This window comes from Penicillium longicatenatum (assembly GCF_028827895.1).
Source record: "Penicillium longicatenatum strain IBT 33135 chromosome Unknown contig_4_segment0_segment0, whole genome shotgun sequence".
NCBI classification, from domain to species: domain Eukaryota; kingdom Fungi; phylum Ascomycota; class Eurotiomycetes; order Eurotiales; family Aspergillaceae; genus Penicillium; species Penicillium longicatenatum.
The window spans coordinates 290741-305454 of record NW_026643122.1 but is presented as its reverse complement, the minus strand read 5'-3'; the positions used below and the strand labels follow the sequence as shown (position 1 = coordinate 305454).

Sequence of the window (14714 nt, the reverse complement as noted above, 5' to 3'; positions counted from 1 at the left end):
AGTTCCCGAGGTCGCAGTACACCCGTTGAATCCATCAGAGGCTGCCCCTTAGCTAATTCTTGATGCACCTTTATGTCCAGTCCCGGCTTTACGCATTGATGTATTCTCGGTTGACACTGATATGCGCGTTTACAGGTGTCTAGTTTCTAGCTCAGATATTTCCCCTCGCTACCTTGTGTAGATAATTTATTCGCTACCTCTGGTGACCCTGTCTATGTGGGTCGGTCTCTTTGGTCAAATACTGTATTTGATTCAATGTTAATAATCAATTTGGCAACAGTGAAAATGAAGCGGGACTGGACTTAGTCAAAAGACACATTTAGTGACTTGGAACCGATACTAGTTCCAAGTCGTACTACCAGCATGTTGGCCCATGCTCCTCCTAGAGTGATGCTGCCACATGAGCCCCACCGTTGCCGACTCCAAATCTGCCCCTACCCTACTGAAAGCTCTATACAAGAGCAAGTGATATCGTCGAAGGCTATTTTAGCGCCAATTGATCGTCAACTAGCCTGTAGTATCATCTATAATGCCTGGGATTATCTGAATGATTTTCAATCCACCCCAATGGAAAGACCCTCATTAGCCCCCCATCTTGGGCTTCAAGTCTCGTCATCAACTCCACTCAAGACCCAGATCTCCATAATCTTGGAACACAGAGTAATGACGAGATGATCTTCAGTGGCCCCAGCAAGCACACTAGCCTTGCATTACCCACCGCCACCAAGCCAAGGCCACCGCATTGACGCAACTAGCGGTGAAGTACGACTACACCAGAAAAGAAGCAGACTGAGAAAAAGGAGACAAAAACCAGAGAGGATAATTCCGTCAATAAGCACTATGATATATAAAATTTCGGTTGGTGTATCATCAAAAATCCGGCAAAACAAATCAAAAACACCCTCCAGTTCCAACTATCCGTCCGTGGATTCCGTTTCCTTCATCTCGTCCGACAACAGCAAACACGTCACGCGTCACGCATATCGTACAGCAAAAAAAAAGCAAAGGGGAATCTTCTCACTTGAACATACGCTTCAACCGCGCGAAAAACCCGCCTTTCTTCTTCTCGGTCGCCTGCTGCTCTGCTGTCTGCTCGTCGGCCTTGGTCTCCTTGGCAGGTTGTTCCTGCGCAGTCTCTGTCTGGGGCGCCTCGGGCTCTTGTCCGCGCTTGATCGCAGCCTCGGGCTTCTTCACCTCGGACTCGGCTGGGCCAGCGAAGGCGCTCTTGTCGGCCTTGGAGGTGTTGATGGCGGCATTGGCAGCGGCAACGGCGTCGGGGTTAGCCTTGGGGGCGCTCTCCTTGGGGGCACTTTCCTTGAGAGCACTCTCCTTGGGGGCACTCTCGACCTTCTTAGGGGCCTCGGCGGCAGGGGTGGTAGCAGGCACAGGCTCGGGAGCGGTGTACGCAGCAGTCGAAGCAGGGCCAGCACCGGCCAAAGCCTTCTCCTTGTCAGCGGCGGCGGCCTCCTCCTCAGTCCGGGCCATCTTGGGGGGCTTCACCTCGTCATTGGAGAAGATAGGCTTCTCATACGGACGCTTGGTGTGGGCCGCCTCGGCGGTCTCGGTCGGAGTGATCACAGGCTCGGCAGCTGTGGTAGGAGCAGAGGCCTTGGCTGGCTCAGCTGTGACGGGTGCAGGAGCTTTGCTTAATTCGGCGGTCTTGGGGCGCTCGGGAATCGAGGTGGGCGCGGTGGCGCCAGTTGCGACGGCCGGAATGGCAGACTCCTCGGCGGAGGTCTCGGTGGTAGAGGGATAGGTCTCTGCGCCGAGGCTGGTCTCCTTAACACTGCTCTCCGGGAGGATAGCTGGGATTCTAGGTCAGTATAGGCGATTTTGAGAAACTAACGCACTTAATGGTAGCTCTTACTGTTGGCCTGTGCCTCGCCGTCATCCAAGGAGCTGACTTGGCCGGCCTTGGAGGCCTGGACCTTGTCAACGGCATCCTGCACTGCGCTCTCGTCCTTCTTAGCCTCTGTCACCGGCGCAGATGTTTCGGGCGCCTGAATTGTCTCCTTGGGCTCCTCGACCTTCTTCTCGGTCTCGGGCTCTGCCTTGGACTCAGTCACAGCAGGCACAGCGGCACTCTCGGTGGTCGACTCAGCAGGTGCTTCTGTCTTGTCAACGGCCTCGGTCTTGGTCTCATCGGCCTTGGTCTCGTCGGTGGGGTGTCTATGGAGGATGTCGTCAGCGCTGCGCAAATATTGATGCCCGTCGCACACGCGACCACTCAAAAATTCTTCCCCGATGAACTTACACAACATTCTCGACCTTGTCGGTGACCTTATTAACAGCAGCGGCAGCAGTGGCTTTAGCGCCACCCTTCTTTCCCTTCTTGCCACCTTTCTTGGCCATGATCGTGATTATTCGTGAGGTTGGGTACTGCGACAAACTGTTAATATTGCCACGTTGGTGCTACTATGACGACACAATGCGCTGGGGTTGCTGACTTGGTCGCAATTGATAATGTATCGCAATGGCTGACACTGACACTTGACAGGTGCAGGGTATGCAGACTTACTTGAGTGAATTGATCGTTGCAGAGGAGATGGTGAAAGGAAGAAGTGTCTCGGAGTGGGCCAAGTAAGGGATGGTATGTAGCTCCCTATCCGTGGTTCCTCCACTGTTGAGACTTTCTGGAACGCAGGAAATTGGATGGTTTTCGAGAAGATCGCAATTGCTAATTACGTAGACCTCTTTAAGGACAATTGGCTTCTTTCAGTTTTCTGGTCCGTTTTTGTTTTTAGAAATGTAATGAATACTTTTGCCATTGGCTGTGTTTACCAGATCTATTGTACACATGGCCGCGAGCGTCATGACACTGCACTGTATCGGCATCTTTGACTAGATCTACTGCACATGCACTGTCACAAAGGATGTCCTGCAAGCGACGGCATTCATGCCTCCTTTCATAGTTCCGCCTTCAGTCGTGTGCCTCCTGCAGCACGCTCGGGCCATAGCGCAGCCCTAAGGCTGAATCGGGTAATAGGGCTGCTGCCAGTGTTGGCACTAGGGATAACGGCAATCTGGGGCTCCACGTTAAGTCAACACAGGGCAGCATACAGGAGACTCCCTAGAACATCCTTACACACCCCTGATATAGATTGTTTTCTCCTGTGTACAGCATCTACAGTCTCAAGTGCTGGTATGTTCTTCGTAGGGAACATTCTTGGGACGGGCTGGGACCAATGACATCATTGGCTGAAACGAATAATAAACAATGGTACCCCGTTCGTTGTAGAGAAGGATAATATGTCATATGTAAGAATAATGTATAAAAATAACTAGCTGGGTAGACGAAAATAGTACTCTTTAATCAAAGGGCTTCCAAGGATGTGCACTACCCACCAGGACCCACGACTGCAGATGGGCTATCATCCATAGTCTTTCTCCTGGCAAAACATTGACATAATACTCTAAGTGTAGCAAAAAAGAAATCAAATATATATATCCGAGCCGCTCAGATATATTGTATAGAATATGCTATGTAAGGTGGAAAGATGGAGAAAAAAATGAAAAATCCACAAAAAAGATTGACCGACGCAGGGGTCGAACCTGCAATCTCTTGATTCGTAGTCAAGCGCCTTGCCATTGGGCCAGCCGGCCTTGTTGAAGTTGATTCAAAAATATGCTACATAGACCAAAGCCAGTGACCATGGTCTAGAATCGGCAAAAGTGTGCCGAGAAGGTGGACCTTTGAACCCGAAAGCTTCCGCACAAAATCCGCCAAATTGTGCGAATTCAAATGCTTCATACACTACTTGGTTTCAAAACCACCTATACATATATAGTCTCAGGACAAATGTTGAAGAGCTTGTTACGATAGAATTCAAGGTAGAATTTTAACATTTTCCATAGGCTTTGATATAGACACACGCTAAAATGCGTCCATGTATGAGGTAGGCGGTGGCGAAAAGAGTGGGCGGTGAGCAAAGACGAGACAGGCGTCACTGTCGGGGCAAAACCGGGTTGTGTTTTTACGCAATCAGAATCCCAGGCCAATGAACTCGCTGCTGATGATTCCATGATGTAACTGGGCGTTTCGCCTCGATCGGACGCCGCTTCGTCCGAGTTTTCTGGAAGCCTTCGCTGCATATCGTAAACTTTCTCACTGTGTCCAGGCACGAGGCTGAAGGCGGTCCGTGGTTCATGGGAGTGTCAGTGAGCATTGTCAGGCCCAAGACCAGGGAGGGTAGCATTGATTCATGAATCATAACTTATCCTATGCCGAACTCTGTACAATGTAGTTGGTCATATTCATTACTACACGCTACTGCATTTTGCCCCTCTTCAAGGGCTCCACGCAATCGGCGTTCAGTGGTTCCTACTGGGGCCATAATAGCGTCCCCGGTGTGCAAGTGTATCAGTTGTTCTCGCACAGACAGTGGATATCGCATTACACCAATGATGGACGAAAGAGGAATAAGTTGGAAACTGGAGCACTGTAGCACTGGGGTTATGTCCGGAGTAAGTGCTCCGTCAACGTACCGGATGTGGCTCGGATTCGTTCCCACGGTTTGGCTTATCTAGAATCCACTTTCGTCTACAACCCCCCAATTCCCTCATATTTGCCCCCCAGTCTCCTTTAGTTTGATCTCTTTTTCTTTTCTTTTAAATTCATCTTCATTTTCTCCCCAGAATACTCCGTGCAAAGAATGGTCATACAGTTCCTGGATCATTCCTCCACTACGTGCTTGCACACCCGCGTCCGTTCCCAATCCGGGACTGGTCTGTGAGGCCATTCCATCTTGCCATCATGACCTTCCGTGAAAGAGTCAAGCGGGTGTTCCACCGTTCGTCCAACAGCGGTCAACTGAATGGAAAACCCAAGATTGAATATTATCGTCGGAGTGAGGTTCCTCCCTCCAAGTTTCGAGGCCCATTCGATAAGGAACACCAAAAACGCCTAGCGGCTTGGTCCTTTGACGGTGCCATGGTGGAACGCCCCCGTTCGCTCGACTTGCCTATTTCCCCGGGTGCCATATATGATATCTGCCCATTTGACTCCGACGATACTGGCGATATTTCTCCCGATGATGATGGAGTCGCGATCGATCCAGGTATGTACTAAATTAGCCCACGGAATACCTCCGATCGACCCCTCGAAACAACCCCGTCCTGACGCCGCCGCAGCACCTTCCCACTCTCCCGTGTCCCCCATCTCGACAGACTCGCCCCGCCCCGTCCACACGGGCTCCCAATCGTCGACCATTGTCAACTCAGACAGCTACAACGGCTCCATGATGACACTGCTTCCGGAAATTTCTGTCTACGAAATTCCAGAGGACCCCATCGCCCAGTTCAAGGAGTCCATCCGGTACTGCTCGCCTATTGTGCGCGCCATGTCTCCCGCCCCCAAGTCGCCTCGGGGCAAACAAATGCCCTTTGCACCGGAGGACCTCACCCGCGCCCTGGCTGCCGTGCAGATCTGCGCGTAATCTTGTACACCTTGTACCCTATATTCTTGTAACACATCCCGGAGAGTGTCTTTTTCTCTCTTTCTCCCGTGATCGTCCTAGCTTGACATCCCTCTTGCTTCGGATCGGTTCCCTCCACGAAATACGACCAAGTGTCCACTTTCGGATCGAATGGACGCCGATCCACGACCTTTGCACGAATCCCCCCGATCGGAATACGATTACACGATCGGTACCAGCTCTGTGAGACTGGTGATTCTTTCCCCCAAAGATTTAAGTCCAGGAGCCCAGACGGTTCCTGGGTCTTATATTTTGAACTTATCTTTGTTCCGCAAGACTTAACCCTGCATTGCATTTGAGCGTATACCCGTTCGGAGTTTTTTTTTTTTTTTTTTGGCTTTACGCGATGTGTCATCGCCCGACAGAACGGTGTCTTATCTTAGAATAGATATAAACCCCAGTCATTAAATATATATCAAACTATAACTACACTAGTTCTAAATAAACAATAAATTAAGCTATAGTTCTAGAAGTCTCGTTTTTGGTGCCTGTGAACCCCGCTAAGCCAAGCCTCTTGACCCCGCTGGACCGCCACTAAGTCTGGGCATCGCACAAACGAGGCAATGATCCTTCCTGATCGGCCTTGTATCCTAGTCTATTATTTTTCTGAGTGGTTGTCATGCGAACTTGGCTTCGTACCATGACGACAGGGCCTGTAAGGTTAGATAAGTCTGTTATGAGGTGGCGTTAAGGGGGGACTACGCTGATAAGGGCCCGGAGATGGCATTTATAATAGGCTTTGTTATACCAAGAATCACATGCTATATTTGCATTCGGGTCAGGTACAAGTGGATTTCTCATGTTTTTCACATTTCATTGACAGCAAAATCGAGTATAACTCCCAGTTAGGCGGGTATATCAGTTTCTGTTCAGCATGAGGTCTCTTGCCTGCCTTGATAGTCTTCTGCTAGTATGAGTTCCTAGCAAATTCAGACATCAGGATGCGGTGGAGCCGAGGCTTTTTCTTTTCTTGTTCAAATTTAGGTGAAAAGTAGAGTATATCGCCTCTGAGATGGTTAGAGAAAGCCAACCAGGCATCAAGGCAGTAGGTACTCACCATGTGAATGACTGCAATAGCAAAGCTATACTCTTGACAAGCTTCCTCACGATTTTATAAGAAAGCCAAAAAATGAATTTCAGATCAGCAACGAAACCATCAACAAACGCCGCAATGTTATATCTCGACAGTGTGCTTCCGCCATTGTTATATTCACACACATTGTCATCGCCCATCTTGAGTCGGTATCCGAATTTCAAATAAATCTGACTGGCTGAGATCAAAGTCCACGTGGGAATATGAAGACCAGGCGTACCAAACAAAAGTTCAGGCAAAGGACGGGCGCCCATTTATCTTTAAGCTAAGCTCCCAAGCTCAATACCCCCGTCTCAGGACCCCTGGCTCGTATGTGTGATTGTGCACTTAGCAGCTGGCTAGCACAAATTCTCCGCTCCCCGGCGCTATGGTTTGTTTGCAGGGTTCCCTTGTGGGGGCATGTAGGTGGCGCAGGATCTCGGAGCTCTAGGGGTCGGGGACTTGTCGGGTATCTAGGCTGCCTTGCTATAGGTTCTTTACGTTTCTCAGCTTGTATTCCCGTACGCCTAGACCAAAAGGTTTATTCAAATACAGGTATTACTCCTCAGAATTTGCAGGGATACGTGGAATTGTATACGTAACTGAGAATGGCAGTGAATGACGTATTGGAACGCCTCGATCGATTCATTTGACTTTGCGTGTCGTGGGATCTGTTTTGCGAGGTAGTACTCAATTCTTATTCTTCTATCTTCCAAAATTGTCCATTAGTATTGCTTCTCCCGAGATCTGGTGCATAACATAGTCTCACGAACCACCACATCTTACCCAGTGTCATCTTGGTAAGCGCCCGTATTGGAAATAGATAGATAGCGATGTATGAAGACAAAATTACAAGCATGAAGCTCTGGAGTCTGAATGCTATATTGCTAAGCCGCCCTGAAGCTTACAACTTACGTAACGAATTCTCCCTTCCTTGCCTCAGAAGCACGAATAGTTACCCTTTAGGGCCAAGTTCTCCTTGCCCAATGAAATCGATGCATCTAAGGATATCTATCACATTGCCTTGGTTTCTTGAACTGCGCTGATGGGGGCGCCCCAACTGCAATGAGCATATTGGCCCTCTCCACCTCACGATTAACCCAGGACTCGTTTCACAATTTCTAACTGGTTGCATAGACACCAAAGCACATACTAGGTATGGCTAGTTGAATGGTTCTGATGAGGAAGATGGAGGGGGAGGGTCACATCCAAATGGTAAGAGGGGCTGAATTTAGTGACAGGGGCATGCTGATTACATAGAGTTACAGGACGCTCCAGTGGGGTATGCTCTATTTGTATCTTCAATATGATAAATGGGGGCGAGATACCGGGAAGTGATCAATTTCTAGCTCAGTAGGGTGGCCAATGTGATTATGCACGGTTTCACCCGAGTGCTGAGATTATTTCAAGTCAAGGAAATCTGGCCCCGACAGACGCTCAGTTCATCCTTAGCTGGCTTTTGGATGAAAAGTTTGAGGAAATTTAAACTCCACGGGGATGCACGACATTCAATAGTCGCCGATCTCTAGTCCACAGAGGCATTGTGATCAGAGTACGCCTCTTCACAATCGCCATTGACAAAACACTGCATGAAGACAAAGAAGGGCACAGTTGAAATGGCTTGAGATTTACTTTTTTAAACATATCTCAATCACTTTCCAAGGTCAAAATGTGGGTCGCGCTTCAAGAGGTGCGCGTATTCCTTGATACGGCGCCATTAAATACACAACAATGGATCTCCACATCATCTGATTATACGGTAATATGTTGGGAGTTAGAAACAGTTACCTTTCGCTGGTTGAGCTGGGTGTCTACCCAGGTGTAAACATGAAGTAAACTGGTGAAGCCTCGCCATGTTTCAACTCTGCAGCGGCGGGCCTTGGATATGAGCACGTTGAAATCAACCTTGCCATTGCAACTTGATGACGCACGCCAAATGTTACAGTATGATTTGTGGAGCGAATAATCTATGAGAACAAGGGCATGGTCAGCGCTGCCCTTGCTGCGGAGCATGTTCCGCTTTGGGCATTGGAAAAGTTGTAGGCCATGAATAAATACTAATAATAGCTACCCCCAATCTCAAATATTGCAGATGAATTAACACCCAAGACCAAGCCCAACTGAGGGGAAAAATTTGAATTGGTGCATGGCACAGGTTCCTGTTGCCGAGGCGAAGGTTTACCAGGGATGGGAGGTAAGTTATAAAATACTGGACAAGACACGCAGATGTCATTGATCCCATAGATGAGCGCTCAATATTCTAATTTTCAAACCGTATTGAAGCAAGGCATACACCCGTCAGCTTTCAATCTGCATCCTGCTGTATAACCTCGTTCCTCGTTCACCGTCTATCTTTCCACGTGGGAGTCGCCTCACACGCGTGGGCAGCCCAGGTGGTGATACTCTTATATCTTCGTGCCTGGCATCTTTCAGCCCAAAGTCAGCAGTCAAAAGGTGACTCTATACTTCTATATGCATCTGGGATTCTTCTCGAAGCACCATACTGCCCCTGCGTCTAGGGTCTCAAGCACCATGTTCCAATCTTTGCGCTTCCTTTGCTTTTCTTCCAACAAGTGTAAGGGTTCTGAGACCCTTGATCCTACAGATTCACACAATATACCTCGCCTGAGGTCAATTCGCAGAGCAAGTTACTACGCTCGCGTTCCTCGTCAGGTCCTAGCGAGTACTCTTTCTCGAGAGAACAGTGTGTCATCGACCGGTACCGCCAGCACCTGTTCTTCATTTTTCGTATCCAATGCAGAGTCCCATGTCACCACCAGCTCTGCAACCAGTGATGTCCCCTCCTCATCATCCGAAGCGCTTGTAAAGCTACCTAGCACTATACCATCTCTGGGTAGCGGCACACCGTATGTTCCGATCCTGCAGGCAGATGGCACACTCAGACCGCCACCAATTGCCTTCGACGGCTATGGCTCGTTTGGTGGCCGGTTTGCACCAGAATCGCTTATAGACTTCCTCAACAATCTGACCTCATTCTTCGAGGCCACTATCTCGGACCCCTCGTTCTGGTCCGAGTACGCCACGTACCAGCGGGTCAAATCCACTCCACTGCAGATCGCAAGCAAGCTCACATCCTTGGCCAGAGGCGCCACTATCTGGCTGAAGCGAGAGGACCAGAATGAATACGGCAGCCACAAAACGCGGAATATCATCGGTCAGCTTCTACTGGCCCGCCGCATGGGCTTCACAGAAATAGTCACCGACTGTGCCGCGGCCAAACATGGTAATTTCACAGCGGCAATGTGTGCGCGCCTTGGAATGCGCTGTGTGGTTATTATGGGTGCAGCTGATGCACTAGCGCAGAAAGAGGACGTTCTTCAGATGAAGAAGCTCGGAGCCAAGGTCCTAACCGCACGAACCCCTTCAGGAATGGGTTCCCTGCGCGCCGCAATCACAGAAGCACTCCGCTATTCGGTTTGCAACTACGAGTCTGCGTATTACCTGATGGGAGGCCCGGTGGGGCCAAATCCCCTGCCCACCCTCACACGCACGTTCCAGGCTCTCCTAGGCGAGGAGGTTGCGGTCCAGATGCAAGAGGCGGTCTGTTGCCAGCCTGATGCTGTCGTCACGGCGATCGGTAGCGGGAGTGGTGCTGTTGGCTTATTCAGACCTTTTCTTCAAAACCCGGCAATTAGGTTGGTTGGTGTTGAAGCCACTGGGGCGGCCGCTCTAACCAATGGGGAGATTGGCGTGCTCCAGGGGGCGCGAACTTTGATGCTTCAGAATTGGGATGGACAAATCCTCGACTCGCAGTCAATCTCGCCAGACCTCAATCTCTCGACTGTGGGCCCCGAGGTGGCTCATTGGAAGGAATGTGGTCGTGTTGAAATTAAGACCGCTTCAGATGCGGATGCCCTGGACGGGTTTAAAACAATGCGATACCACGAGGGAATTTTGCCTGGGCTGGACTCGAGTCACGCGGTGAGTACAGCTCTTGGTTTGGCAAGAGACCTTGGCCCAGGTAAGAATGTCATTTTGTTGGTGACAGGCTGTGATGCCATTGGTCTTGGGATGGATGTTTGATTCTGATACCCCTCCCTGTCCAGGAAAGAATGAGGGGTTGGTACGCGCTCACCCCAGTTGCCTCTTGATTCTCCGGTTGAGTTTTTCTTCTTCTTTTTTTTTTTTTTTTTCTTTTTGCTTCCTTTTTTCGATTTTGCTTTTTTTTCTTCTCTCATCGCACAACTGTTATACCCAGGTATTCTTTAGGTTGATTTAAGGAGTTGGATTGGATGAACCCCTATGTCTATATCATGGTTTAGTTATATATATGGCGTGTTAGTGAATGATGATCAAGCTTTAAGATATCTACAGGCTTCAAAGGAACTCTTCCGCGTCTCCCAAGGGTATCTAATTTATAGAACCTTCCAAGTTAAGGCTATTCATTTCCAAATCACACTCCCTTATCTTGCCACTCGGGCAATGTTTTGTACACAACCTCCCTATCTAAACTTGGAAGTAGATATGAAGATCAGCCCTGTATCGCAAGCCCAGGGGCCAGGCTTACAACAACCTTGGAAACACTAAAGACAAATCTTCATGGCATGGTGCAGAGAATCTCTAGGTAATTCAAATCAGACTGGCTAGACATCATTTCAACAATTCAAGAAACTTTTATTTGCTTTTCTATCAAGATCATCAGTCATGGGGCATGGTTCGTCCTTCGTCATGAATGTACATAATGCTTGGCGGTATAGTATGCAGGTTTGCGGTGAGGGCTCTCAAGGAGGGACATTCTAAGCTTGCTCCTGATGCTTTTAATCTTCATGCCGAACCGACATATCCAAGACCTCCACGCGTCCTCTTCCACGCGTCTCATTGCCAACGAGATCATTCAATCCCTTGAAGGCACCTGGCTCAGCAAATCCAACTACCTCCCATTCGTCCCCACCAACCACTTCCTGAGATTCCACTGACTCAATGTAGGCCAAAATCTTGTCCTTGACTGTACCCGGGGCCTTGGGAGCAGACTCAGCGTCGGACGCACCAGCAGCCTCGGCATCAGAGTCGTCTCCTCGCTTGGCGGCCTTCTTGCCACCTTTGCCCTTCTTGTTGGACTTGGAGCCACCCGAGGGCGCCTCTTTCTCTTTGCCAGATGCCGCACTGGGCGCGGCCTTAACCGGCTGCTTGAGGAGCGATACGGGGCAAGTCACCCGTAAGCGCATCCGGGCACGCATCACAGGAATGGGTTGCCAGGCAATGAGCGCCTTCATAGCGTCCAGTGCCTGACTCTTCGCAGATCGGTTGGAAGAGACGCCGGTCCAGAGTGGCTTTTTGGGCTGCTCCTCGCCCGTGTTCGAGTCTGCACTCTGCTGCTGCCCACTGGCCGAGCTCAACTGGTCTAACGCCTTGGAAATCATACCCGAAGTATACACGCGCTTGGTGGTCGGGTCGACCAGTCTTCCAGACACGATATCAAGCACCTCTTTTTCCACTCGCTCGAGGATGTCTTTGCGCTCTCGCTCGCCTACCTGCACCTCGCCTTTGCGCAAAATTTCTTGCAAGATTTCATCGCGGGGTGTGTCTGCACCGAAAGACTTTGCAAGCTCAGCGGATGGAGCTGTCTGGGCTTTTGATACGGAGAGGAAAACGGTTGGGACTTGGAGCACATTGTCGAGATCTTTTTCAGCGCCAGATCGGTATTCTAGCAACTTATTCTTGTAGCAAGCAAGTTCAAAGCGCTTCTTTCCTGTAATTAAAAAGCAGTGAGTAACAGACACTCCCTGAGCATAAGTGATTCAGCCTTTTGATACCTTTCTTCAGACGAACAACAGACACATTTGTGAATTTGATTTGGTTGGAGGGTTGGTTGATCGGCATAGTGGGGGAAGCCGCAAAGAGCGGACTCGAAAATTCGAAACCAAAAAAAACCCCAGAGGCGAAAGGAATATTCAGTGAAAGTGTAGAGGATCCGCAATCTGAAACAAAATCCCACAGAATAAGTCCTGGAGTTCGACGATGTATTTGTATGTTTTAACTTGATCGCGCACCTGAGGATCTTTATCGGCCGCTGAGTCATCCATTCCGGGTCACAGGCGCGTGACCCCGCACGTGCCCCCTCTTATCTCTCGGTCCGGCGTCATCGCCCCCAGGGTTCCAACCTCCTCCCTTCTCTCCCAGATTCGGGTCCCTGTTATCCGTTTTGTTTACTACCTTTTCATCATTATCATCCACCATTATATTGTGTATGTTGACTCTATCTTCTTCAATCCTCTCTCATTGTGAGATAATGATCATCTGGTTCGTTTACTGATAAGAACCGGCCCGGTAGTCCGTTAGGTACCCACTGTCATTCATCAGCTATCATTGCCTCCATCTTTACATCTTTTGCTGTTAAAGACCATCCAGAATGAGACTTCTGCCAGCCACATTGCTGGTGGGAGCTGCTTCGGCGGCTGTCCCCATGCAGCAGGTCATGGGTGACCTCTATCAACAGTCACAGACTCTAGTCCAGGAGGGTTCAGACTTCATGTCCAAGCCACTCCAGAAGCTCCAAGATCAATTCAAGACCCTCTCTGATGAGGCCCGGCTGATGTGGAAGGAAGTTTCGGACTCTTTTCCCAACCTGGATCAGACTCCCATGCTTTCGCTCCCCAAGAAGCACACTCGCCGACCTGACTCCCACTGGGACTCTGTCGTCCGTGGCGCGGATGTGCAAAGCGTATGGGTTGAAGGTTCCGATGGCTACAAGCACCGGGAGATTGATGGAAAGCTAGAGGCCTATGATCTCCGTGTCAAGAAGGTGGACCCCAGCTCCTTGGGCATCGACCCCAAGGTCAAGCAGTACAGCGGTTACCTCGACGATAACGAGAATGACAAGCACCTTTTCTACTGTAAGTTCGATTTTCACAGATCAATATGTATGACTTCTAACTCATGCTTCGCACAGGGTTCTTTGAGTCCCGTAATGACCCCGCAAATGACCCCGTTGTCCTCTGGTTGAACGGCGGTCCCGGCTGCTCTTCTCTTACCGGTCTGTTCATGGAGCTTGGACCTAGCTCCATCAACGCCAAGATCCAGACCGTCTACAATAACTTCTCCTGGAACTCTAATGCCTCTGTGATTTTCTTGGACCAGCCAGTCAACGTTGGCTACTCCTACAGTGGCTCAGCCGTCAGTGATACTGTCGCTGCCGGCAAGGACGTCTACGCCCTGCTGTCCCTGTTCTTCAAGCAATTCCCCGAGTATGCCAAGCAGGACTTCCACATCGCTGGCGAGTCCTATGCTGGCCACTACATCCCTGTCTTTGCTACTGAGATTCTCTCCCACAAGAACCGGAACATCAATCTGAAGTCTGTGCTTATCGGTAACGGCCTGACTGATGGCCTCACTCAGTACGAGTACTACCGCCCCATGGCTTGCGGTGACGGCGGTTACCCAGCTGTCCTGGACGAGAGCGCCTGTCGGTCTATGGACAATGCTTTGCCCCGTTGCCTGTCTATGATTGAGTCTTGCTACAACAGTGAGAGCGCCTGGATCTGTGTGCCGGCTTCCATCTACTGCAACAATGCCCTCCTGGCTCCTTACCAGCAGACCGGTAAGAACGTCTACGACGTCCGCAAACCATGCGAAGATGATTCTGGTCTGTGCTACAAGGGTATGAGCTACGTCAGTGAGTACCTGAACCAGGATAAGGTTATCGAGGCTGTGGGTGCCGAGGTTTCGGGCTTCGATTCCTGCAACTTCGACATCAACCGCAACTTCCTTTTCCACGGTGACTGGATGAAGCCTTTCCACCGTCTGGTGCCGGGCCTCCTCGAGCAGATTCCTGTGCTCATCTACGCTGGTGATGCCGACTTCATCTGCAACTGGCTCGGCAACAAGGCCTGGACTGAGGCTCTCGAGTGGCCTGGTCAGAAGACGTATGCTGGTCTTGAGCTGGACGACCTTGTCATTGTGGACAATGAGCACAAGGGCAAGAAGATTGGCCAGGTCAAGTCCCACGGCAACTTCACCTTCATGCGTCTCTACGGTGGTGGTCACATGGTCCCTATGGACCAGCCTGAGTCCAGCCTGGAGTTCTTCAACCGCTGGTTGGGTGGCGAGTGGTTCTAAGTAACCCTTGGCTACAAATGATTATCCTTCCTGCATTTATCTATTCTCTGGATTTGCCTCGCATAGAATGTGACAATATGCAATGTTTTCTC

At 50.0% G+C, this 14714-nt stretch overlaps 5 protein-coding genes across 5 annotated transcripts; 3 read left to right on the top strand and 2 right to left on the bottom strand.

Moving 5' to 3' along the window:
• Nucleotides 1–1017: 1017 nt before the first annotated feature.
• Nucleotides 1018–2352, bottom strand: N7484_006909 (uncharacterized protein; the record flags this gene model as incomplete). Its single annotated transcript, XM_057117296.1, has 3 exons — nt 1018–1805; nt 1868–2169; nt 2255–2352. The coding sequence occupies 3 exons, from the start codon at nt 2350–2352 to the stop codon at nt 1018–1020; spliced, it is 1188 nt and encodes a 395-aa protein (XP_056970331.1).
• A 2401-nt stretch (nt 2353–4753) lies between these two features.
• N7484_006908 (uncharacterized protein) lies at nt 4754–5435 on the top strand (the record flags this gene model as incomplete). Its single annotated transcript, XM_057117295.1, has 2 exons — nt 4754–5057; nt 5131–5435. The coding sequence occupies 2 exons, from the start codon at nt 4754–4756 to the stop codon at nt 5433–5435; spliced, it is 609 nt and encodes a 202-aa protein (XP_056970330.1).
• A 3643-nt stretch (nt 5436–9078) lies between these two features.
• Nucleotides 9079–10590, top strand: N7484_006907 (tryptophan synthase; the record flags this gene model as incomplete). The annotated part of the gene is made up of 1 exon (XM_057117294.1): nt 9079–10590. One exon carries the CDS (start codon nt 9079–9081, stop codon nt 10588–10590), a length of 1512 nt encoding a protein of 503 aa, XP_056970329.1.
• Nucleotides 10591–11324: 734 nt separating this feature from the next.
• On the bottom strand, nt 11325–12387 carry N7484_006906 (guanine nucleotide exchange factor SDO1; the record flags this gene model as incomplete). Its single annotated transcript, XM_057117293.1, has 2 exons — nt 11325–12256; nt 12321–12387. The coding sequence occupies 2 exons, from the start codon at nt 12385–12387 to the stop codon at nt 11325–11327; spliced, it is 999 nt and encodes a 332-aa protein (XP_056970328.1).
• Nucleotides 12388–12916: 529 nt separating this feature from the next.
• cp3 (carboxypeptidase C PRC1) lies at nt 12917–14622 on the top strand (the record flags this gene model as incomplete). The annotated part of the gene is made up of 2 exons (XM_057117292.1): nt 12917–13400; nt 13457–14622. The coding sequence occupies 2 exons, from the start codon at nt 12917–12919 to the stop codon at nt 14620–14622; spliced, it is 1650 nt and encodes a 549-aa protein (XP_056970327.1).
• Between the last annotated feature and the right edge of the window lie 92 nt (nt 14623–14714).